The sequence below is a fragment of the Ranitomeya imitator genome, chromosome 2 (assembly GCF_032444005.1).
Source record: "Ranitomeya imitator isolate aRanImi1 chromosome 2, aRanImi1.pri, whole genome shotgun sequence".
Lineage (NCBI taxonomy): Eukaryota > Metazoa > Chordata > Amphibia > Anura > Dendrobatidae > Ranitomeya > Ranitomeya imitator.
This window is the reverse complement of record NC_091283.1, coordinates 45,047,582-45,074,124: the sequence shown is the minus strand read 5'-3', so window position 1 is coordinate 45,074,124 and position 26,543 is coordinate 45,047,582. Positions and strand designations below refer to the sequence as shown.

The 26,543-nt window shown below is 47.0% G+C and overlaps 1 protein-coding gene across 2 annotated transcripts in view; it reads left to right on the top strand.

The window, feature by feature from the left end:
- KPTN (kaptin, actin binding protein) overlaps window positions 1–22,191 on the top strand; it is a 41,000-nt gene extending 18,809 nt beyond the window's left edge. Inside the window, exons 5-12 of one of the 2 annotated variants that reach the window (XM_069746601.1) lie at window positions 6,874–6,949; window positions 7,521–7,594; window positions 8,501–8,610; window positions 9,527–9,628; window positions 9,722–9,800; window positions 10,126–10,261; window positions 11,813–11,968; window positions 19,724–22,191. In XM_069746601.1, coding sequence (XP_069602702.1) covers window positions 6,874–6,949; window positions 7,521–7,594; window positions 8,501–8,610; window positions 9,527–9,628; window positions 9,722–9,800; window positions 10,126–10,261; window positions 11,813–11,968; window positions 19,724–19,876 — 886 coding nt within the window. In that variant the 3' untranslated portion in view covers window positions 19,877–22,191. The remainder of the gene's footprint in view (window positions 1–6,873; window positions 6,950–7,520; window positions 7,595–8,500; window positions 8,611–9,526; window positions 9,629–9,721; window positions 9,801–10,125; window positions 10,262–11,812; window positions 11,969–19,723) is intronic. The other variant, XM_069746602.1, reaches the window with a different exon arrangement.
- The last annotated feature ends 4,352 nt before the right edge of the window (window positions 22,192–26,543 follow it).

Sequence of the window (26,543 nt, the reverse complement as noted above, 5' to 3'; positions counted from 1 at the left end):
GCGTAGTATATTGCCCAGTCACGTAGTATATTGCCCAGTACAGAGCCACGTTGTATATTGCCCAGCCACGTAGTATATTGCCCAGTCACGTAGTATATTGCCCAGTACAGAGCCACGTTGTATATTGCCCAGTCGCGTAGTATATTGCCCAGTCACGTAGTATATTGCCCAGCCACGTAGCATATTGCCCAGCCACGTAGTATATTGCCCAGCCACGTAGTATATTGCCCAGCCACGTAGTATATTGCCCAGTCACGTAGTATATTGCCCAGTCACGTAGTATATTGCCCAGTACAGAGCCACGTTGTATATTGCCCAGTCGCGTAGTATATTGCCCAGTCACGTAGTATATTGCCCAGCCACGTAGTATATTGCCCAGCCACGTATTATATTGCCCAGTCACGTAGTATATTGCCCAGCCACGTAGTATATTGCCCAGCCACGTAGTATATTGCCCAGCCACGTAGTATATTGCCCAGTCACGTAGTATATTGCCCAGTACAGAGCCACGTTGTATATTGCCCAGTCGCGTAGTATATTGCCCAGCCACGTAGTATATTGCCCAGCCACGTAGTATATTGCCCAGTCACGTAGTATATTGCCCAGTCACGTAGTATATTGCCCAGTACAGAGCCACGTTGTATATTGCCCAGTCGCGTAGTATATTGCCCAGTCACGTAGTATATTGCCCAGCCACGTAGTATATTGCCCAGCCACGTAGTATATTGCCCAGTCACGTAGTATATTGCCCAGCCACGTAGTATATTGCCCAGCCACGTAGTATATTGCCCAGCCACGTTGTATATTGCCCAGTCGCGTAGTATATTGCCCAGTACATTGCCCAGTATATTGCCCAGTCGCGTAGTATATTGCCCAGCCACGTAGTATATTGCCCAGCCACGTAGTATATTGCTCAGCCACGTAGTATATTGCCCAGTCACGCAGTATATTGCCCAGTCATGTAGTATATTGCCCAGTCACGTAGTACATTGCCCAGTACAGAACCACGTAGTATATTGCCCAGCCACGTAGTATATTGCACAGCCACGTAGTATATTGCCCAGTACAGAGCCACGTTGTATATTGCCCAGTTATGTAGTATATTGCCCAGTCATGTAGTATATTGCCCAGCCACGTAGTATATTGCACAGCCACGTAGTATATTGCCCAGTACAGAACCACGTTGTATATTGCCCAGCCACGTAGTATATTGCCCAGCCACGTAGTATATTGCCCAGCCACGTAGTATATTGCACAGCCACGTAGTATATTGCCCAGTACAGAGCCACGTAGTATATTGCCCAGCCACGTAGTATATTGCCCAGTCACGTAGTATATTGCCCAGTACAGAGCCACGTTGTATATTGCCCAGTCGCGTAGTATATTGCCCAGTCACGTAGTATATTGCCCAGCCACGTAGTATATTGCCCAGTACAGAGCCACGTAGTATATTGCCCAGCCACGTAGTATATTGCCCAGTCACGTAGTATATTGACCAGTCACGTAGTATATTGCCCAGTACAGAGCCACGTTGTATATTGCCCAGTCGCGTAGTATATTGCCCAGTCGCGTAGTATATTGCCCAGCCACGTAGTATATTGCCCAGCCACGTAGTATATTGCCCAGCCACGTAGTATATTGCCCAGTCACGTAGTATATTGCCCAGCCACGTAGTATATTGCCCAGTAGAGCCACGTTGTATATTGCCCAGTCGCGTAGTATATTGCCCAGCCACGTAGTATATTGCCCAGTACAGAGCCACGTAGTATATTGCCCAGCCACGTAGTATATTGCCCAGCCACGTAGTATATTGCCCAGCCACGTAGTATATTGCCCAGCCACGTAGTATATTGCCCAGTCACATAGTATATTGCCCAGTACATTGCCCAGTATATTGCCCAGTCACGTAGTATATTGCCCAGCCACGTAGTATATTGCCCAGCCACGTAGTATATTGCCCAGCCACGTAGTATATTGCCCAGTCACGTAGTATATTGCCCAGTCACGTACTATATTGCCCAGTCACGTAGTACATTGCCCAGTACAGAACCACGCAGTATATTGCCCAGCCACGTAGTATATTGCACAGCCACGTAGTATATTGCCCAGTACAGAGCCACGTTGTATATTGCCCAGTCACGTAGTATATTGCCCAGCCACGTAGTATATTGCCCAGTCATGTAGTATATTGCCCAGCCACGTAGTATATTGCACAGCCACGTAGTATATTGCCCAGTACAGAACCACGTTGTATATTGCCCAGCCACGTAGTATATTGCCCAGTCGCGTAGTATATTGCCCAGTCACGTAGTATATTGCCCAGTACAGAGCCACGTTGTATATTGCCCAGCCACGTAGTATATTGCCCAGTCACGTAGTATATTGCCCAGTACAGAGCCACGTTGTATATTGCCCAGTCGCGTAGTATATTGCCCAGTCACGTAGTATATTGCCCAGCCACGTAGCATATTGCCCAGCCACGTAGTATATTGCCCAGCCACGTAGTATATTGCCCAGCCACGTAGTATATTGCCCAGTCACGTAGTATATTGCCCAGTCACGTAGTATATTGCCCAGTACAGAGCCACGTTGTATATTGCCCAGTCGCGTAGTATATTGCCCAGTCACGTAGTATATTGCCCAGCCACGTAGTATATTGCCCAGCCACGTATTATATTGCCCAGTCACGTAGTATATTGCCCAGCCACGTAGTATATTGCCCAGCCACGTAGTATATTGCCCAGCCACGTAGTATATTGCCCAGCCACGTAGTATATTGCCCAGTCACGTAGTATATTGCCCAGTACAGAGCCACGTTGTATATTGCCCAGTCGCGTAGTATATTGCCCAGCCACGTAGTATATTGCCCAGCCACGTAGTATATTGCCCAGTCACGTAGTATATTGCCCAGTCACGTAGTATATTGCCCAGTACAGAGCCACGTTGTATATTGCCCAGTCGCGTAGTATATTGCCCAGTCGCGTAGTATATTGCCCAGTCACGTAGTATATTGCCCAGCCACGTAGTATATTGCCCAGCCACGTAGTATATTGCCCAGCCACGTAGTATATTGCCCAGCCACGTAGTATATTGCCCAGCCACGTAGTATATTGCCCAGCCACGTTGTATATTGCCCAGTCGCGTAGTATATTGCCCAGTACATTGCCCAGTATATTGCCCAGTCGCGTAGTATATTGCCCAGCCACGTAGTATATTGCCCAGCCACGTAGTATATTGCTCAGCCACGTAGTATATTGCCCAGTCACGCAGTATATTGCCCAGTCATGTAGTATATTGCCCAGTCACGTAGTACATTGCCCAGTACAGAACCACGTAGTATATTGCCCAGCCACGTAGTATATTGCACAGCCACGTAGTATATTGCCCAGTACAGAGCCACGTTGTATATTGCCCAGTTATGTAGTATATTGCCCAGTCATGTAGTATATTGCCCAGCCACGTAGTATATTGCACAGCCACGTAGTATATTGCCCAGTACAGAACCACGTTGTATATTGCCCAGCCACGTAGTATATTGCCCAGCCACGTAGTATATTGCCCAGCCACGTAGTATATTGCACAGCCACGTAGTATATTGCCCAGTACAGAACCACGTTGTATATTGCCCAGCCACGTAGTATATTGCCCAGTCACGTAGTATATTGCCCAGTCGCGTAGTATATTGCCCAGTACAGAGCCACGTTGTATATTGCCCAGTCGCGTAGTATATTGCCCAGTCACGTAGTATATTGCCCAGCCACATGGTATATTGCCCAGTACAGAGCCACGTAGTATATTGCCCAGCCACGTAGTATATTGCCCAGTCACGTAGTATATTGCCCAGTACAGAGCCACGTAGTATATTGCCCAGTCACGTAGTATATTGCCCAGCCACGTAGCATATTGCCCAGCCACGTAGTATATTGCCCAGTATAGAGCCACGTAGTATATTGCCCAGCCACGTAGTATATTGCCCAGTCACGTAGTATATTGCCCAGTCACGTAGTATATTGCCCAGTACAGAGCCACGTTGTATATTGCCCAGTCACGTAGTATATTGCCCAGCCACGTAGTATATTGCCCAGCCACGTAGTATATTGCCCAGTCACGTAGTATATTGCCCAGCCACGTAGTATATTGCCCAGCCACGTTGTATATTGCCCAGTCGCGTAGTATATTGCCCAGTCACGTAGTATATTGCCCAGCCACGTAGTATATTGCCCAGTACAGAGCCACGTAGTATATTGCCCAGCCACGTAGTATATTGCCCAGCCACGTAGTATATTGCCCAGTCACGTAGTATATTGCCAAGTCACATAGTATATTGCCCAGTACATTGCCCAGTATATTGCCCAGTCGCGTAGTATATTGCCCAGCCACGTAGTATATTGCCCAGTCACGTAGTATATTGCCCAGTCACGTAGTATATTGCCCAGTGACGTAGTACATTGCCCAGTACAGAACCACGTTGTATATTGCCCAGTCGCGTAGTATATTGCCCAGTCACGTAGTACATTGCCCAGTACAGAACCACGTAGTATATTGCCCAGCCACGTAGTATATTGCCCAGTACAGAGCCACGTAGTATATTGCACAGCCACGTAGTATATTGCCCAGTACAGAGCCACGTTGTATATTGCCCATTCACGTAGTATATTGCCCAGCCACGTAGTATATTGCCCAGTCGTGTAGTATATTGCCCAGTACAGAACCACGTTGTATATTGCCCAGCGACGTAGTATATTGCCCAGTCGCGTAGTATATTGCCCAGTCACGTAGTACATTGCCCAGTACAGAACCACGTTGTATATTGCCCAGCCACGTAGTATATTGCCCAGTCACGTAGTATATTGCCCAGTCGCGTAGTATATTGCCCAGTCACGTAGTATATTGCCCAGTACAGAGCCACGTTGTATATTGCCCAGTCACGTAGTATATTGCCCAGCCACGTAGTATATTGCCCAGTCGTGTAGTATATTGCCCAGTACAGAACCGCGTTGTATATTGCCCAGCCACGTATATTGCCCAGTCGCGTAGTATATTGCCCAGTCACGTAGTACATTGCCCAGTACAGAACCACGTTGTATATTGCCCAGCCACGTAGTATATTGCCCAGTCACGTAGTATATTGCCCAGTCGCGTAGTATATTGCCCAGTCACGTAGTATATTGCCCAGTACAGAGCCACGTTGTATATTGCCCAGTCGCGTAGTATATTGCCCAGTCGCGTAGTATATTGCCCAGTCGCGTAGTATATTGCCCAGCCACGTAGTATATTGCCCAGTCGCGTAGTATATTGCCCAGTCACATAGTATATTGCCCAGTCGCGTAGTATATTGCCCAGTCGCGTAGTATATTGCCCAGCCACGTAGTATATTGCCCAGTCGCGTAGTATATTGCCCAGCCATGTAGTATATTGCCCAGTCACGTAGTATATTGCCCAGTACAGAGCCACGTAGTATAGAGACTTAAAAAAATAAATAAACATATACTCACCTTCCGAAGGCCCGTTGAAGTCCTGTTATACTTACCATCCACCGCCTTTCCCGCTCCTCGGGACGCTCCCGGGATCGCTCCATTGCAAGCGTCAGCTTCCTGTCCCAGGGCTGGTGTGAGCAGGACCTATGATGACGTCGTGGTCACATGACCGTGACGTCATGGCAGGTCCTTGTCGCACACCAGCCCTGGGACCGGAAGCTGCCGCTTGCAATGGAACGGTCCCGGGAGCGTGGCGAGGAGCGAGAAAGGCGGCAAATGGTAAGTATAACAGTTTTTTTTGTTTTTTTATTATTATTTTTAACATGACATATTTTTACTATTGATGCTGCATAGGCAGCATCAATAGTAAATAGTTGGGGACACACAGGGTTAATAGCAGCGGTAACGGAGTGTGTTACACCGCGGGCCGTTACCGCTGCCATTAACCCTGTGTGAGCGGTGAGTGGAGGGGATTACGGAGCGGGCGCCGGGCAGTGAGTGCAGGGGAGTAGGGGAGGGACTAATCGGACTGTGGCCGTCGCTGATTGGTCGCGGCAACCATGACAATTATATAGTAGAGCTATAGAGAGAGAGTTTTATATCTATCTATTATATCTATCTATCTATCTATCTAGGTGTGTGTATATATCTATACACACACACACACACACACACACACACACACACACACACACCTCTGATCGCCATCTTACAATATTTCTCATGTATAATCTTCCTACATTTTCCCTCCCTGCAGTTGTTTGTTACTTGCAGTACCACTTGTCACCACTGCTCATTACTATAGATATCAATGCAACAGCGCCCCCCTCAGCACTTACAAGTCACATTGGTTGACTTAACTCTTTTGGTTTAATACCCGTCACGCAAGTGTGAATATTTTTGTCCTTAAAGGGTTTGTCCAAGACTTTCATATGAATGGCTTATCCCTAGGATAAGGTCATCAAAATAACATCCGACACGTGTTCTCCCCCCACTGATGAGCTCCACCGGCTCCCATTCACTTTAATGGTAGCTGAACTGCAGTACCCCAGAACGGCCACTACACGGTGAAGGGAGCCACGCTGTTGCTGGTCTATGTCCCCTAGACTTCTGGCTGATTGGTGGGGTGTTGGGTGTTGGACCCAAACCGATGTGGTATCGATGACCCGTCCTATTGATGACCCGACCATCAATATCAAATCCCCAGACAGCCCCTTTAAGAACTGAAAAGCATAAACAGATGGAAGGCCATGGAGTCCCATCACAATGGGGGACAGTGAGGTGATGGCGGGAGGGAGGCCCCTTCTCTCTGTTTATCCTTGTAGTTGCTGTTGCAGTAAGTTTGGGCCTTTTCCGGTGATAAACCTCATCAGTTCTACGTCTGTGTCCTCCGCAGGGTGCAGGATGGAGACCAACAAGAGACGGTGTTCCTATTGGGAGGCAACGATCAGTACATTCACCTGTACAAAGAGGTGGGAGAATCCTCTGCTCCAGGAGCTTAATAGTTAAAGAGGGTCTGCACTTTGGGGATAGCGGACCCCAAACACTTGCATAGTATTCCCTCCTCCCCGCGTTCAGCGCTGGAGCTCTGTCTATTACTGCGTCACCGCTGCAGCCAATCACTGACCTCAGCAGCTTGTCCTGTCTACATCGGCACAGCCTTTGAGCTCAGTGATTGGCTGCAGGGGTGACATGCACTGTTGACGTGATGCTACAGGTGCAGCCAAAATGAGCAGCGAGGGAAGGGTGATAATATTTTATGTACTTGCAAGCAATTGGGGTCCACGCTGATGAAAGTGGGGAGAACCCAACTACGTCTACCTAATCCATAAAGACAGGAATCGGCCATAGTGTGTAGTGTATGTGACAGCCAGCAGTCTGGGCGATGCAGGAAACGAGACTGGGCATACTGGAAGTCAACATGTCCGATCCTGGAGATTCCCTGTGATCCACACGCGTGAATGGGGGCTGATGTGACCACTGTACGAGATATATCCCCGCCTGGAAGTGTTAATGACCCCTGACTGCGCCTCTGTCTGGCAGAATGAAGGACTGCACCAATTCGAAGAACAACCGGTGGAACATCTGTTCCCGGAGCTGAGAGACCTCCCCAGCAAGTAAGAGACAGCCGGCGGTCCGCATGGGGGGCTGGAATAACACTGCGCTCACGTCCCAGTAAGGCAAATGCACCAGGAAAACTCTCAACGTGTCCTTTTTTATTTCATTATTATTATTTAATCCCTTTATGTCCCTGTGTTATGTACTTTAGTACCTTTAATAATCATATGCTCACGTTTCTGCCATTCTCGCTGCTGATCAAGCGATGATTGGACCTCACTTCTGGCGACATGTCCAATCGTATATGTGATTTTTATATTTTTTTTTTGTCCTCTGCCCATTCCTTCCTTTAATGTACATGTTATAAGTGACATGTCGCACCTGGACAGTCTGACGTTCAGGGCACATGTGCTGTGAGAGCGTTTCAAGAGGCGTGCATCGGGCACGGTGCCAGAAGGATGATGAGGATGTGATTAAAGTATATTCCAAAAATATATAGTGGGATCTAAAGTGATGAAATTATGAAATAAATTGCCCTGAATAACCCCTGTGTATAATATATATATATATATATATATATATATATATATATATATATATATGTGTATATATATATATATATATATATATATATATATATACATATATATAATAATTTTTTTTTTTTTCTACAATGCTGGGACTTGTAGTCTAAGCACAGCTGGTAGTTGCCTCTCTGATTAAAAAAAAACAAACAAAAAAAAACACAACCTGTCTGTCTACTTTGCTGCCACCAGGTGGCGATATTGTCTCCTTTACAGGTCAATAGCAGACCTACAGTACACAGCTGGGTAAAGATCGCCCCCTAGTGTTGGCAACAGGCAGCGCTTATTTCCACAGATCCTAATTAGCGGGAACCATGTATTATACATCAAAGTAGCCAACCAGACATGTGAATCTACTAGACATATGTTCTGCATTTACAGCGTTACCTGGCTGAGTGTTCACAACATCCCAGACACCCAGAGGCGGATCACAGCGTACGGATGTCAGAGCGGATACTTCTGCGTGTCCCATGTGGACCAAGGAAAGCGAGGTATGATGGACTTTACTTGATCTGTGCATAAATGATGAACACCGAGAATAAGTTCCTCTTTTTAATTTCGATAGTATTACCTTTTTTTTTTTTTTTTTTTTATTGTAATTTGTAAATATTCTTTTGCATTCTATAAACTCTCCACTAGGTGTCACTGTTGTACAGAACTTTTATTTCTGGAGAAATACATTCTTAAAGGGGGTTTCAAGGATCATCATACTAACTAAAGCCCTACATATGATCGTATCATACAATTGTGCCAGTATCTTACACCTAGGACCCCTAGAACTTCTATTCTGTGGGGTCAGACAGAGCCACTCAATGTCATGCAAAAGATTAAATTAGTCGGCATCTCCTAACAAAGTGAAATAAATGTGTGAATCTCCTGGGAGTGCAACCTGAAAGATGCAGCAGCACTTCATAGCAATGTATTGCATATATATTCCGTGTACGTGTCATGCTACCTATTGGCCTACTGTTTTCATGTGGCTGGAGCGTTTTACCAGGAGGGCTATGGAGGAAACAGACTGCTAGATATTACTGGAAAATGGTAAATAGCCATAATATTCGGAGGTCGCAGTATCATTGACACCCTGGCGCAGGTCGATTTTATGCTTTTAGAAAAGTCCCGCGGGTATTCTTACACATGATACTTTTGCTTACTGTAGCGGCCGGACCCTACATGACACCCCCACTCCTGCTCCTGTGGCTTCTGCTTTCCCACTCATCATTGACCCCCAGTTCTCGTGATCAGTGAGGTTTTTCCAGCAGTCGGACCCCCACCGATCAGGATGGTATCCCCTTATTCTGTTAAGGGAGAACTACAAAAACGCAGTCCAAGGATTTTTCTGCCCATGACCCTTATCTGGCCATAGTGGTTCTTACATGTGACCCCCATTATTTTTTTTTTGGACAGAGATTCTCCAGAGCTGGGCTCTGCAGCAGGACGGACCCCTTTCCAAGGTGCTCATATTTAGCATGCCGAATACCCTTGTAGGAGACGCATGCGCATGGAGCGGTGAGGCTATTGCTATCTGTTATCAGCCATCATTGACCTTCTCATGTCTATCTAGTAATCACGGCTGTTGGGGGTCTCTCTCTTGTGTTCCAGAAGTGGAGACATGCCAGACCTTCTTGGAGCAGTACAACGTCCTGGTTACCAGCACCATAGAGCTGTCTGCCGTGTACTGGTCAGTTACCTTTCTGTGATGGTAAGGGGGGCTTTAAAGGGGATGTCAAGTTGATAGAGGGGTCCGCTGTTCAGGAAATCATCTTTTCTCCTGAGTGGAGAGCATTTATATGTGACCCATAATATAGTTAATCCAGGGCTTCCTGGTTCACGAGCATCAAAACGGCAGAACTGCTGCTAGAACGAGCAGAACAACGCCTGCGGAAATCGGCAATGGTCACCGGCCGCCTCTTCCCATGAAGGAGCTGGTGCTGGGACATGGCTCTTCTGAATCCCCCCGCACTTGGACATGTTCACACATCATTATTTTGTTTTTCTTGCCTTAGGAACATCTTACAGAACGGCCTCCGGGAGCAGCTTCTCCTGCCGAGCAGCGATCAGTTTGACAGCGTGCTCTGCGCTGTGACGGCAGACGTGGATTTTGATGGAGACCCCGAGATCTTGCTTGGAACATACGGACAGGTGCGTCTTTACTTCGCAGCGCGTAACTGTGTGCGCTACCACCGCGCGATCGGTGCAGGGCAGTGATGACCACTGCACACACTGCATGGCTACGGGCCCTTTCTGCAGGCTTCGTCAGACACATGCATGCTCAGCTGGGGCGACCGTGCATGTGTATTTCAGTAGGAAACCAGCCGCAGACAGGGATTTATCTCCGGTGGTAGCAGAGGATCGGGCATGGTGAAATTGTGTTCACCTATTTTTGCAGACAGAGGTATCGGCGGTCCGTGCCCCCTGCGCTGCGATCAGCCGTTACTAATGCGGTTCCCCCTTGGTGATAGCATGGTGAGGATCGCAGTGTAACAGCTTTAGATTAATGAGGCTGCCGCCCACTGACACATGGCCGAGCTATGGGTGGGTGAAGCTGGCAACGAAGGGGGAAACAGGGAATCTAATTAAGAGTGCAGCTTGTGGGCGCGAAACTGCCTGCGACCCCCGACGTGCGGATCCATGCCCCCCATAATACTAAGCGTGACTGTCACGTTCTTCACTAGTTCTTCACTTTCTTATCCCCTAGGGGTATATTCAGGAGGTGAGGTTAGATGATGAGTCTCCTCCACTTTTCGAAGCTCCATTAACACTGGAAGAGTTTTTCTTTTTCCTCTGTGCCTTTCCGTTCCAAAATTGTCCCCCCGATAATAAAGATGGGGGGGGGGGGTTGCATCACAGAACTTCTGTAAATGACCTGTTCAGATCTATGGGCCACACTGTCGGTCATTACATGTCTCACACAGGTAGCGCCCTCTCTGGAGGAAGAATCTCGGGGGGGATCTATGTCCTGCCCATAGATCTTAACAGCTCATTTACATAATAACAAGGTGGATTTCTCTGTAATAAGACATCAGATCGCAGATATATGTCAGTGTCAATTTATTCAACCTTCTATGACTTGCGTTACCTTGGTGTGGCTGAGCGCTCGGTGCACTCTGGGTGTGGCTGAGCGCTCGGTGCCCCCTTGGTGTGGCCGAGCGCTCGGTGCCCCCTTGGTGTGGCCGAGCGCTCGGTGCCCCCTTGGTGTGGCCGAGCGCTCGGTGCCCCCTTGGTGTGGCCGAGCGCTCGGTGCCCCCTTGGTGTGGCCGAGCGCTCGGTGCCCCCTTGGTGTGGCCGAGCGCTCGGTGCCCCCTTGGTGTGGCCGAGCGCTCGGTGCCCCCTTGGTGTGGCCGAGCGCTCGGTGCCCCCTTGGGGTGGCCGAACTCTAGCGCTGTCTGAACTGAAACCTCATCCATGTGTGTGCACGCAGGAAACGAGCACACATTGTCCGTCCAGGAGCCGAGCAGGAGGAATGCATGCTGCTCCCATTCGGCTCTTGTAGTGTCAGTGTGCACAGTCAAGTTTTCAGTTCATTCTATACATACGAAGGCGGTAAGGGGCACATCGGTACATTGGGCGTTGGGCCACACCAGGGGTGCACTGAAAACCCACAGTTACATAATGAATAGAGATAATTTTCTGCACAATGAAGTCAGAGAAAACCACGGTCCCCGCTTGTAATTCTCCGGTTTCTCTCCTTAGGAGCTCCTGTGTTATAAGTACCTGGAGGGGCATTTCCAGCTTATGTGGCAGAGGAGTTTCCCCAGCCCCCTGCTGTGCATAGCGCACGTGGACCTGACGTGGGACGGACTGTGTGAGCTGGCCATTGTGTGTCTTAAAGGGCTGCACATACTACAGGTAAAACGTCAGGGGGTCTGCCGCGTTACTGTCCCACCCCACTGACATCCGTATTGCTTTAAGGATGTAAAGACCCCCGCTGATCGCTAAAATGAAGGGACAGAAGTACACGGCTGAGCGCTGGGACTGATGGTCATCTGCAGGGAATGAGTCGGTCAGCGCGGCTCTTCTGCTCCTTCATCTCGGCAATCTGCGATCAAAACTTCTGACCGTTTTCTAAAGGTGTAAGGCGGGATTGTTTGGGGACTTCATTACCGCAGACAACAAATTTCTGAGTGCAGCTCCGGATGACGCCTCATTAACCTTACCTTGGCGGCAGATACGGGAGCTGCCATTGGCTTACTTGGGGCTGCAGTAATGTGCACCACTCATTAGGAATTTACATGGTTCTGCCCATTTGGGGCCAGTGTTTGCTATAATAATAATCTTTATTTTTATTTAGCGCTAACATATTCCGCAGCGCTTTACAGTTTGCTATAGAAGGAAGGGGAAGAGAAGCCATAATTGTGATGCCCAGGAGGACGCTCCCGCGTGCTATGAGGAGACGCCGCGCTTTCGTTATGTCCTTTCACCATCCAGACAACCTGTTGTGCGTCTTATTAGAGAGATGAGACGCCGCCATGGAGCCTTATTATTTCTTGCACAAATCATCTGTTTCTGCTCCTGCGGAGATCAGGCTGTGGCCCTCACTAAACGCCCGCTATGTCCCCGGTTATCAGCCTGATTAATAATTATCTACAGGCTCTTAATTAGTTTCCTGGTGATATTTTTGCACATTGTGCTCGTGCATTAGACAGACGTTGTCGAGCGGTTTCCCTCTTGGGCTCCAGCCATAAAAGTTTTAGGTGGAATCTATGAAATCATCACAGTTAGTCTGCATAAAGGCGCCGCAGTATGGCCGCTGTGTAGCATCAGTATCATCGTACTGCAGTATGGCCGCTGTGTAGCATCAGTATCATCGTACTGCAGTATGGCCGCTGTGTAGCATCAGTATCATCGTACTGCAGTATGGCCGTAGTGTAGCATCAGTATCATCGTACTGCAGTATGGCCGTAGTGTAGCATCAGTATCATCGTACTACAGTATGGCCGCTGTGTAGCATCAGTATCATCGTACTGCAGTATGGCCGCAGTGTAGCATTGGGATCATCGTACTGCAGTATGGCCGCTGTGTAGCATCAGTATCATCGTACTGCAGTATGGCCGCTGTGTAGCATCAGTATCATCGTACTGCAGTATGGCCGCTGTGTAGCATCAGTATCATCGTACTGCAGTATGGCCGCGGTGTAGCATCAGTATCATCGTACTACAGTATGGCCGCTGTGTAGCATCAGTATCATCGTACTGCAGTATGGCCGCTGTGTAGGATCGGGATCATCGTACTGCAGTATGGCCGCTGTGTAGCATCAGGGTCATCGTACTGCAGTATGGCCGCTGTGTAGCATCGGGATCATCGTACTGCAGTATGGCCGCTGTGTAGCATCGGGATCATCGTACTGCAGTATGGCCGCTGTGTAGCATCGGGATCATCATACTGCAGTATGGCCGCGGTGTAGCATCGGGATCATCGTACTGCAGTATGGCGGCTGTGTAGCATCAGTATCATCGTACTGCAGTATGGCCGCGGTGTAGCATCAGGGTCATCGTACTGCAGTATGGTCGCGGTGTAGCATCAGGGTCATCGTACTGCAGTATGGTCGCGGTGTAGCATCAGGGTCATCGTACCGCAGTGTAGCATCAGGATTTTCGTACTGCAGTATGGCCGCGGTGTAGCATCAGTATCATCGTACTACAGTATGGCCGCTGTGTAGCATCAGTATCATCGTACTGCAGTATGGCCGCTGTGTAGGATCGGGATCATCGTACTGCAGTATGGCCGCTGTGTAGCATCGGGATCATCGTACTGCAGTATGGCCGCTGTGTAGCATCGGGATCATCGTACTGCAGTATGGCCGCTGTGTAGCATCGGGATCATCGTACTGCAGTATGGCCGCTGTGTAGCATCGGGATCATCGTACTGCAGTATGGCCGCGGTGTAGCATCGGGATCATCGTACTGCAGTATGGCCGCTGTGTAGCATCGGGATCATCGTACTGCAGTATGGCCGCTGTGTAGCATCGGGATCATCATACTGCAGTATGGCCGCGGTGTAGCATCGGGATCATCGTACTGCAGTATGGCGGCTGTGTAGCATCAGTATCATCGTACTGCAGTATGGCCGCGGTGTAGCATCAGGGTCATCGTACTGCAGTATGGTCGCGGTGTAGCATCAGGGTCATCGTACCGCAGTGTAGCATCAGGATTTTCGTACTGCAGTATGGCCGCAGTGTAGCATCAGTATCATCGTACTGCAGTATGGCCGCGGTGTAGCATCAGTATCATCGTACTACAGTATGGCCGCTGTGTAGCATCAGTATCATCGTACTGCAGTATGGCCGCTGTGTAGGATCGGGATCATCGTACTGCAGTATGGCCGCTGTGTAGCATCAGGGTCATCGTACTGCAGTATGGCCGCTGTGTAGCATCGGGATCATCGTACTGCAGTATGGCCGCTGTGTAGCATCGGGATCATCGTACTGCAGTATGGCCGCTGTGTAGCATCGGGATCATCGTACTGCAGTATGGCCGCTGTGTAGCATCGGGATCATCGTACTGCAGTATGGCCGCTGTGTAGCATCGGGATCATCGTACTGCAGTATGGCCGCGGTGTAGCATCGGGATCATCGTACTGCAGTATGGCCGCGGTGTAGCATCGGGATCATCGTACTGCAGTATGGCCGCGGTGTAGCATCGGGATCATCGTACTGCAGTATGGCCGCTGTGTAGCATCGGGATCATCGTACTGCAGTATGGCCGCTGTGTAGCATCGGGATCATCGTACTGCAGTATGGCCGCGGTGTAGCATCGGGATCATCGTACTGCAGTATGGCCGCGGTGTAGCATCGGGATCATCGTACTGCAGTATGGCCGCTGTGTAGCATCGGGATCATCGTACTGCAGTATGGCCGCGGTGTAGCATCGGGATCATCGTACTGCAGTATGGCCGCGGTGTAGCATCGGGATCATCGTACTGCAGTATGGCCGCTGTGTAGCATCAGGATCATCGTACTGCAGTATGGCCGCTGTGTAGCATCAGGGTCATCGTACTGCAGTATGGTCGCGGTGTAGCATCAGGGTCATCGTACTGCAGTATGGCCGCAGTGTAGCATCAGGGTCATCGTACCGCAGTATGGCCGCGGTGTAGCATCAGGGTCATCGTACTGCAGTATGGTCGCGGTGTAGCATCAGGGTCATCGTACTGCAGTATGGTCGCGGTGTAGCATCAGGGTCATCGTACCGCAGTATGGCCGCAGTGTAACATCAGGATCTTCGTACTGCAGTATGGCCGCGGTGTAGCATCAGTATCACCGTACGGCAGTATGGCCGCGGTGTAGCATCAGTATCACCGTACTGCAGTATGGCCGCGGTGTAGCATCAGGGTCATCGTAGTCTGAGAGAAAACATAAATCCATCCAGACAAACTTATAATCTAGCGTGTTTGTCCAGAGGAAGGCAAATCTCCATGAGACACATGCTAAGTGCCCCATATTAGAGGGAAAAACTCCTTCCCGACTCCATTCAGACTAGTTCCCTGGATCAACATCCCATCCAGAGCCCAGGACCTGTAATAGACTTGTCAAGGAAGGAAGGTGTATAGGCCCCTTGTACTATTTTTTTTTTTTTCTTTTTATAGTGAATCCACCATTAGAGTCTTATGTAGCAGAGAGTTCCATAGTCTCGTTGCTTTTACTGTAAAGAATCTATAGCCTCACTGCTCATACAGTAAAGAATCCTTACACTGCGTGCAGAATTATTAGGCAAGTTGTATTTTAGAGGATTATTTTTATTATTGATCAACAACTATGTTCTCAATCAACCCAAAAGACCCATAAATATCAAAGCTTAATATTTTTGGAAGGTGGAGTGGGGTTTTTTAGATTTGGCTATCCTAGGAGGATATCTGTTTGTGCAGGTAACTATTACTGTGCAGAATTATTAGGCAACTTCATAAAAACCAAATATATTCCCGTCTCACTTGTTTATTTTCACCAGGTAAACCAATATAACTGCACAAAATGTAGAAAAACATTTCTGACATCTAAAAACAAAACCCAAAAATTTAGTGACCAATATAGCCCCCTTTCTTTATGATGACACTCGGCAGCCTCCATCCATAGATTCTGTCAGTTTTTTGATCTGTTTACGATGAACATTGCGTGCAGCAGCCACCACAGCCTCCCAGACACTGTTCCGAGAGGTGGACTGTTTTCCCTCCCTGTAGATCTCACATTTTATGAGGGACAACAGGTTCTCTATGGGTTTCAGATCAGGTGAACAAGGGGGCCATGCCATTATTTTTTTTAGACCTTTACTGGCCAGCCACGCTGTGGAGTAGTTGGAGGCATGTGATGGAGCATTGTCCTGCATGAAAATCATGTTTTTCTTGAACGATACCGACTACTTCCTGTACCACTGCTTGAAGAAGTGTTCCAGAACTGGCAGTAGGTCTGGGAGTTGAGCTTCACTCCATCCTCAACCCGAAAAGGTCCCACAAGTTAATCTTTGATGATACCAGCCCATACCAGTCCCCCACCTCCACCTTGCTGGGGTCTGAGTCGGAGTGGAGCTCTCTGCCCTTTACTGATCCAGCCTCTGGCCCATCAAGAGTCAGTCTCCTTTCATCAGTCCATAAAACCTTTGAAAAGTCAGTCTTAAGATATTTCTTGGCCCAGTTTTGACGTTTTATCTTATGTTTCTTGTTCAAAGGTGGTCGTTTTTCAGCCTTCCTTACCTTGGCCATGTCCCTGAGTATCGCACACCTTGTGCTTTTTGTTACTCCAGTAACGTTGCAGCTCTGAAATATGGCAAAACTGGTGGCAAATGGCATCTTGGCAGCTTCACGCTTGATTTTCCTCAATTCATGGGCAGTTATTTTGCACTTTTTTTGCCCAATACGCTTCTTGCGACCCTGTTGGCTATTTACCATGAAACGCTTAATTGTTCGGTGATCACGCTGCAAAAGTTTGGCAATTTCAAGACTGCTGCATCCCTCTGCAAGACATCTCACAAGTTTGGACGTTTCAGGGCCCGTCAAATCTCTCTTCTGACCCATTTTGCCAAAGGAAAGGTAGTTGCCTAATAATTAAGCACACCTTATATAGGGTGTTGATGTCATTAGACAACACCCCTCCTCATTACAGAGATGCAAATCACCTGATTTACTTAATTGGTAGTTGGCTCTCAAGCCTGAACAGCTTGGAGTAGAACCACATGTATAAAAAGTATCGTGTGATCCAAATACAACTTGCCTAATAATTCTGCACACAGTGTAGTCTCACTGCTCGTACAGTAAAGAATCTATAGTGTCGCTGCTTGTACAGTAAAGAATCCATAGCCTCACTTCTCATACAGTAAAGAATCCATAGCCTCACTGCTCGTACCATAAAGAATCCATAGTCTCACTGCTCGTACAGTAAAGAATCTATAGCGACGCTGCTTGTACAGTAAAGAATCCATAGCCTCACTTCTCATACAGTAAACAATCCATAGCCTCACTGCTCGTACCGTAAAGAATCCATAGTCTCACTGCTCGTACAGTAAAGAATCTATAGCGACGCTGCTTGTACAGTAAAGAATCCATAGCCTCACTTCTCATACAGTAAAGAATCCATAGCCTCACTGCTCGTACCGTAAAGAATCCATAGTCTCACTGCTCGTACAGTAAAGAATCTATAGCGACGCTGCTTGTACAGTAAAGAATCCATAGCCTCACTTCTCATACAGTAAAGAATCCATAGCCTCACTGCTCGTACCGTAAAGAATCCATAGTCTCACTGCTCGTACAGTAAAGAATCTATAGCGACGCTGCTTGTACAGTAAAGAATCTAGTGTCGCTGCTCATACAGTAAAGAATCCATAGTCTCTGCTTGTACAGTAAAGAATCTATAGTCACTGCTCGTACAGTAAAGAATCCATAGTCTGTTCTCGTACAGTAAATCCATAGCCTCACTGCTCGTACAGTAAAGAATCCATAGTCTGTTCTCGTACAGTAAATCCATAGCCTCACTGCTCGTACAGTAAAGAATCCATAGTCACTGCTCGTGCAGTAAAGAATCCATAGTCACTGCTCGTGCAGTAAAGAATCCATAGTCACTGCTCGTACAGTAAAGAATCCATAGTCACTGCTCGTACAGTAAAGAATCCATAGTCACTGCTCGTACAGTAAAGAATCCATAGTCACTGCTCGTACAGTAAAGAATCCATAGTCACTGCTCGTACAGTAAAGAATCCATAGTCACTGCTCGTACAGTAAAGAATCCATAGTCACTGCTCGTACAGTAAAGAATCCATAGTCACTGCTCGTACAGTAAAGAATCCATAGTCACTGCTCGTACAGTAAAGAATCCATAGTCACTGCTCGTACAGTAAAGAATCCATAGTCACTGCTCGTACAGTAAAGAATCCATAGTCACTGCTCGTACAGTAAAGAATCCATAGTCACTGCTCGTACAGTAAAGAATCCATAGTCACTGCTCGTACAGTAAAGAATCCATAGTCACTGCTCGTACAGTAAAGAATCCATAGTCACTGCTCGTACAGTAAAGAATCCATAGTCACTGCTCGTACAGTAAAGAATCCATAGTCACTGCTCGTACAGTAAAGAATCCATAGTCACTGCTCGTACAGTAAAGAATCCATAGTCACTGCTCGTACAGTAAAGAATCTATAGCGACGCTGCTTGTACAGTAAAGAATCTATAGCGACGCTGCTTGTACAGTAAAGAATCTAGTGTCACTGCTCGTACAGTAAAGAATCTATAGTCTGTTCTCGTACAGTAAATCCATAGCCTCACTGCTCGTACAGTAAAGAATCCAGTTACTGCTCGTACAGTAAAGAATCCATAGTCACTGCTCGTACAGTAAAGAATCTAGTGTTGCTGCTCGTACAGTAAATAATCCATAGACTCGCTGCTCATGCAGTAAAGAATCTATAGCCTCACTGCTCGTACAGTAAAGAATCCATAGTGTCGCTGCTCATACAGTAAAGAATCCGTAATCTTACTGCTCGTACAGTAAAGAATCACTGTCTTTGATTACGATGAAACCTTCTTTCCTGTAGTGGAGGACGCCCCTTGTCACCGTCGCAGGCTTTGGTGTAACAAGCTCACTGTACAGATCTCTATACTGTCCCGGTATATTTGTACATTGTAATGACATCGCCCCTGAGCCTTGGTTTTTCCACACTGAGTAGCCGTGTCTCCTGCAGCCGCCCCTTCCCTCGGTAATCTTAGCACTACATCCCGTCTTTTCACTGCTTACGTTTTTCAGAGATTCTTATGAATTGGAGTCTGCAATTGTATTATTTTTTTTCCTGTTGTTCCAGAAGCCGGGTCCCATCATCTACGGTGTGTGTCTGGTAACGCTGCTCGGTTTGTTGTTAATGGTGCTGAGCTGCAGTACCGCTCCCAACCTGTGGACAGTGGTGGCGCTGTTTTAGGGGGGGGGATATAAAACCCCAGCCATATTTTTCTAATCCTGGAAAACGTCTTCACTTTTTCTCCACTAATTCTCTTGTGCTCCCTCTATGGTTTCTGGACCAGTGCTCATCCTGAGCCACCTGTTTCATTACTGTAATGTCAGATGGAAGGAGTGTCGGGTGTAATGCTGCGGTCACTGTGCTCTGGGACTTACAGGATGTCTTGTGTCTCTCCGTACAGCAAAGTTTGGCAAGGACCTCGGAATGTCTAATCCAGAGGCTGCGACACCAGGTAGAGAACGCTGTCATGCCGGACCCGTCACACGTACAGAAAGAGGTGGAGGCCGAGCCGCCGCCCGGTGATGCTGCAGCTAATCCCCCGCCGGATCCTTAGAGCCGCTGCTTTCCTATCAGGACCGTACACATTATTGTATTCACCTTCTCAACCCCACGCCACTGTCCTAATAAAGAAGCCGCATTGCCCGAGACTCAGCAATGGATGGCAGAAATTTACAGGAAAAGTCTGGTGTGATCCTGTCTTATCTACAGCCTTGTATGGAGAGAGAAAAAATGTGGGCTGGCGTAATACCGCCATATTGTGCAAATTCGGCTTGACTAATATGGAGCACCCGTTATACCGCCATATTGTGCCAATACTACACTACCGCATTCAGTCTGAATGATAATCTCTGACATTATACCGCCATATTGTGCTAATACTACAATACCGTATTCAGCCGAATAGTATGGAGCACCCGAATAATAATTGACGTAATACTGCCATATTGTGCCAATGCTATACTACTGCACCCTGATTATGCCAAGTGTCCCATCCATTATACCGACTACATTTTCTTATACATAGGAACACTGTAAAAAAAAAAAAATCATATAACACTTTATGCTTTTTCTTACAGTGGGAGTTGATGGCCTTTGTTTGCCGTTACTGTGGTATAATCAGGTGCAAATACTAGTGATGTAGCCTGGGAAAAAAACAAGAAGTGAAGCCACCACTAGGTGGAGCTCACAACTCAGGAATTTATACAGGACTTAGTGCACTCACTGGGATCTGTAACGGGCGAGCTCCCTCCAGTGGCCAAAATGCTGGGACCGGAGAAATCACCTACAGGAGTGTAAAATACATATCGGCAGCAGCAAAGACACAAATTATCTTGCAGATCAGCATATAAAGAAGAAAGGAAAAAAATAATAAGAATACGTAGTCTCACTGCTCGTACAGTAAAGAATCCATAGCCTCTCTGCTCGCACAGTAAAGAATCCATAGACTCTCTGCTCGCACAGTAAAGAATCCATAGACTCTCTGCTCGCACAGTAAAGAATCCATACTCTCACTGCTCGTACAGTAAAGAATCCATAGCCTCACTGCTCGTACAGTAAAGAATCCATAGCCTCACTGCTCGTACAGTAAAGAATCCATAGCCTCACTGCTCGTACAGTAAAGAATCCATAGCCTCACTGCTCGTACAGTAAAGAATCCATAGCCTCACTGCTCGCACAGTAAAGAATCCATAGACTCTCTGCTCGCACAGTAAAGAATCCATACTCTCACTGCTCGTACAGTAAAGAATCCATAGCCTCACTGCTCGTACAGTAAAGAATCCATAGCCTCACTGCTCGCACAGTAAAGAATCCATAGACTCTGCTCGCACAGTAAAGAATCCATACTCTCACTGCTCGTACAGTAAAGAATCCATAGCCTCACTGCTCGTACAGTAAAGAATCCATAGCCTCACTGCTCGTACAGTAAAGAATCCATAGCCTCACTGCTCGTACAGTAAAGAATCCATAGCCTCACTGCTCGCACAGTAAAGAATCCATAGACTCTCTGCTCGCACAGTAAAGAATCCATACTCTCACTGCTCGTACAGTAAAGAATCCATAGCCTCACTGCTCGTACAGTAAAGAATCCATAGCCTCACTGCTCGTACAGTAAAGAATCCATAGCCTCACTGCTCGTACAGTAAAGAATCCATAGCCTCACTGCTCGTACAGTAAAGAATCCATAGCCTCACTGCTCGTACAGTAAAGAATCCATAGCCTCACTGCTCGTACAGTAAAGAATCCATAGCCTCACTGCTCGTACAGTAAAGAATCCATAGCCTCACTGCTCGTACAGTAAAGAATCCATAGCCTCACTGCTCGTACAGTAAAGAATCCATAGCCTCACTGCTCGCACAGTAAAGAATCCATACTCTCACTGCTCGTACAGTAAAGAATCCATAGCCTCACTGCTCGTACAGTAAAGAATCCATAGCCTCACTGCTCGTACAGTAAAGAATCCATAGCCTCACTGCTCGTACAGTAAAGAATCCATAGCCTCACTGCTCGTACAGTAAAGAATCCATAGCCTCACTGCTCGCACAGTAAAGAATCCATACTCTCACTGCTCGTACAGTAAAGAATCCATAGCCTCACTGCTCGTACAGTAAAGAATCCATAGCCTCACTGCTCGTACAGTAAAGTATTCTTATTATTTTTTCCCTTCTATTTATCTGCTGATCTGCAAGATAATTTGTGTCTTTGCTGCTGCCGATCTCCCTGCGGATAATTTGCTACAGAAAGTTTCCGCCACAAGTCCGCAATGTATGGACCCCGCTGTTTGAAATCCCGACATGTAAAAATGATCTTACTCATGTCTCCCACCAATCTCTCAAAATAAAAATGACGCTCTCGCTTTCTGGATCCTGACGTTTGGCACCACACTGGTTATTAACATAAGTACGGAAATTAAAGATAAACTGCTCCACAATCTCCAACATTCTGCATAAAATAACAAAAAACTTTCACGATAATGTTTTTTTTTCTCTGGTGTTCTCGTTATGGCCTAAAAATCGTTCTAGTAATCAAGTGACATTAAATCTTTTGCAGCGTTTGCCTTCTGTAACCTTTACGTTTCACTGTCTACTACAGGCTGCAGACTGAGTTAAATGAGGATCGATCAGTGAGCGCATTCTGAGGGTCCAATGGGAGCGTTTCTGTCTCTTTAACTGTCCTTACTATTTTTTTTTAATGACCACAGACCACATAAGAGTTAAATGCGCAGGTAAACGCAGACCCTCTAGAAGCAGAACGGTGCAACTTTTTTTTTTTCTTTTTAAATGGAACCCAATTGTAAAAATGATTTAAGTGCATGTAGAAGAAAAAAAAATATCACCAGAGGTGGACAACCCCTTTAAATTTAAAGGTGGCACTCTGCTATAAAGGGAGTAGTCTTCGCCCTAATATTTATGAAATGTGGTAAAGGAATCCGACACGTATACAAACGCCTTCTGGTGGCGGCCATACTGGGGGTGATACAGGGTGGGCTTCCATTAATTTTTGCACCTGAAGTTTAACAATCTCAAAAGAGAATATTCCAAGAAAGAACACTAATAAAAAACATCATTAACTGAAATGGAGGCCGCCCTAACAAGTGATGGCATATCCCAGGGATCTGATCTGGGACCCCCAGCCACTAGACCTTCCCGGTGGGAGTACCGCTTTAGTTTACTATTGTTGCTTGCTATTACCACTGACTTCCATTGCCCCAGAAACCAGGAATCCTGCGCATTGACTGGTAAGATATCACGTGGCAGTGTAGCTGGCCTGCACATGCTGCGGTGGTCTCATTTATAGGGGCTTGTACATGTTGGGTTTCCAGTAGTAAATCTGCTGCCTGTGCACATTGCTCGGGTTATGGCTGAATCTGTGTAAGAACAGGTCACATAAGGTGAAGAACGTACGTTGCATTCCTTCCGCACAGGAGGGTAGGACGAGGCCTGGACATGTAGAAGTCTCTAGGGGAAGTTCAAGGGAAATGTTATTGTCTCCATGGAAAACATCTTGCTTTTAGTGTGCGATGTTCCATTCATTGGTGTGCCGGCTCATTAACAAAGCACTAACACTGCAGACTAGCGTGAACCGTCTTTTTAAGGTCATACCACAGCATCGCAATCAGATTAAGGTCAGGACTTTGACTAGGCCACTCCAAAGTCTTAATTTTGTTTTCCTTAAGCCATTCAGAGGTGGACTTGCTGGTGTGTTGTGGGTCATTGTTGTCCTGCTGCATAACCCAAGAGTGTTTCGGCTTCAGGTCACGAACAGATGCCCGAACATTCTCCTTCTGGATTTTTTTTGTAGACTACAGAATTCATAGTTCCATTGACCACAGCAAGTCTTCCAAGTCCTGAAGGAGCAAAACAACCCCAGACCATCACACTACCACCACCATAGTTTACTGTTGGTATGATGTTCCTTTTCTGAAATGCTGAGATACTTCTACGTCAGATGTAATGGGACATATACCTTACAAAAAGTTCAACTTTTGTCTCGTCCCTCCACAGAGTATTCTCCAATAGTCTTGGGGATCATCAAGTTGTTTTCTGGCAAAACTGAGATGAGCCTTTATGTTTTTTAATACTCAGCAGTGGTTTTCGTTTTGGAACTTTCCCATGCAGGCCATTTTTGCCCAGTCTCTTTCTTATGATGGAGTCATGAGCACTGACATTAGCTGAGGCAAGTGGGGTCTGCAGTTCTTTGGATGCTGTTGTGGGGTCTTTTGTGACCTCTTGGACAGAGGTGTCAAACTGCATTCCTCAAGGGCCGCAAACAGGTCATGTTTTCAGGATTTCCTTAGCATTGCACAAGGTGCTGTAATGATTGTGTGTAGGTGATTAAATTATCACCTGTGCAGTACAAGGAAATCCTGAAAACATGACCTGTTTGCGGCCCTTGAGGAATACAGTTTGACACCTCTGCTCTTAGATGAGTAGTCGCTTCACTCTTGGGGTAATTTTGGTCTGGCCGGCCAATCCTGGGCAGGTTCACCACTGTTCCATGTTTTCGCCATTTGTGGATAATGGCTCTCACTGTGGTTTTCTGGAGTCCCAAAGCTTGAGAAATGGCTTTATATCTTTTTCCAGACTGATAGATCTCAATTACATTCTCATTTGTTCCAGAATTTCTTTGGATCGCGGCATGATGTTTAGCTTTTGAGGAACTTTTTGTCTACTTCACTTGGTCAGGCAGGTCCTATTTAAGTGATTTCTTGATTGAGAACAGATGTGGTAATAAACAGGCCTGCTTGTGGCTAGTGAAATTGAACTCCGCTTCCCAAAGATGTGATAAACCACAGTTAATTTATGCTATAAGGTGGGAGAGGGGGGCAATCACTTTCACACAGGGCCCTGTAGGTTTGGATTTTTCTCCCTTCATAATAAAAAACTTCATTTAAAAACTACATTTTGTGATTACTTGTGTTATCTTTGTCTAATATTTACATTTTGATTGGCGATGTGAAACATTTAAATGTGACAAACATGCAAAAGAATAAGAAATCGGGAAGGAGACAAACACTTTCACACCACTGTATGTGTAAATATGACCACACATTGACAAAAACTTGGCTAAAACATTGGGAAATAGCAAATGGTTCAGGAACTTAAATTAGTAATGTACCTCCCAGGGAGGCTTACCGTGTCAATGGTATGGAGCCTAACATTGAACACCTAAATGTTAAAATTCATATTACCAGCCATGTCCACCAGGGGGAGCTCACCACATAGTTAATCATCGTATTAAGAGGGGGGGGGGGGGGGGGGAGATGTACAGATTATAGACCTGTAGCCTCTTTTTATGTTTATAGATAAAAGGAGTTAACCGTGTGGCCGACGGAAGTTGAGTGTGTGACATGTTGTGCCGCCAAACTGTGAGTGACTGTCGGTGAGTCATGCGGCTGTCTGATGAAGGTAGAAGATAAGTTCTTCCCACCAACCGATGAATAATGCCAGAGAACAGAAATAGAGACCAATTCCATAAAAAAAAAAAATCTATAAGCTCAAGTCATTCGCCTAAAGTCCCCACCGTACACCCCGTGCGTTAGTGAAGACGGTGTAGAAGAGCAGGCCGGGGTGTCCACAGTGACCGGGTCTAGTTCCAGACCAAAAACCAGATGTCTACAAAGCACCAGCCATGTATGTTACTCTAATGTAGAGTATGAAAGCCTCGGCGCTCACACCGCGTACTATAGTACCGCCATATAGTGCAGAGCCAACCAAATGGCATCGCCCAATCAGTAACCTAAGGAACATGGCTGAATCCTTGGCATAAACTCAACTGCAAGATCCAGCGCCCGAACCATCATCAGGGTCGGTGACGTCCCTTTCCGTAGTAACAATGCGGCTTTGGTGACCGCTCGGCCCATAAACTATGACCTGCTGCCCTTGGAGTGAGTCAGAGACTGCCGACCCTGGTAATCTGTGTCAGCTGTGAAGCAAGCAATGGCGGATTATCTGCAGAGGTGGCACCAGCGATGGTGGCCCCGGCATGACGATGGCATCGACTAGTAAACTCTCTTAAGATTTCCCGCAGCGCGGATTAATTAATTGAAGCAAAGCTCCGGTCTTATGTAACGGTTCATACATTGGGATGTGCATTTCGGAAAAATACACATACAGCAGGAAAAAAAAAAGCAAATGACTTGGTTAAAGGAGCCCCGGACAGTTTTGATGAAACCTTGTAATCCTGCACAAGTCGAGGACTAAGTCCCGTAATCCTGTTGAGTCCTGTTTCAGACTATTAAACCATCTCTTTGAAAACCGGCAGTGATAATATTAGGTCCTGGCCGCCCCTGTGGGATTATGCAATTATTGATGAGTTCCTTGCAGTCTGGAGGATTACATGTACAGTAACACCGCGGCCTCTGTTCATCATTCACTAGTTTCTCCGGACAGCAGCGGGGACCTTGCTGGAAATTCTGCAGCACAAGTAGCGGGGACCTTGCTGGAAATTCTGCAGCACATTCGGGGGTGTAACTATTCAGGGCTGCCACTAGAAATTTCGGGGCCCCATACTGGCAAAATTTTCGGGGCCCCCTTGAGACTCCGCCCAGGCTCCACTCCAGCCCCGCCTCCAGGCTCCACCCCTCGAACTGTCCACAGTCCCACCGCTCTCTCTTGGAAAATCTCCACTTCTCACCTATCACACATTAACAGTTCCCATCACCAGATCACACATATAACCGGCAGCTTTTGTTTTGGCCAAAAGACTTTTTAAGCCGCCAC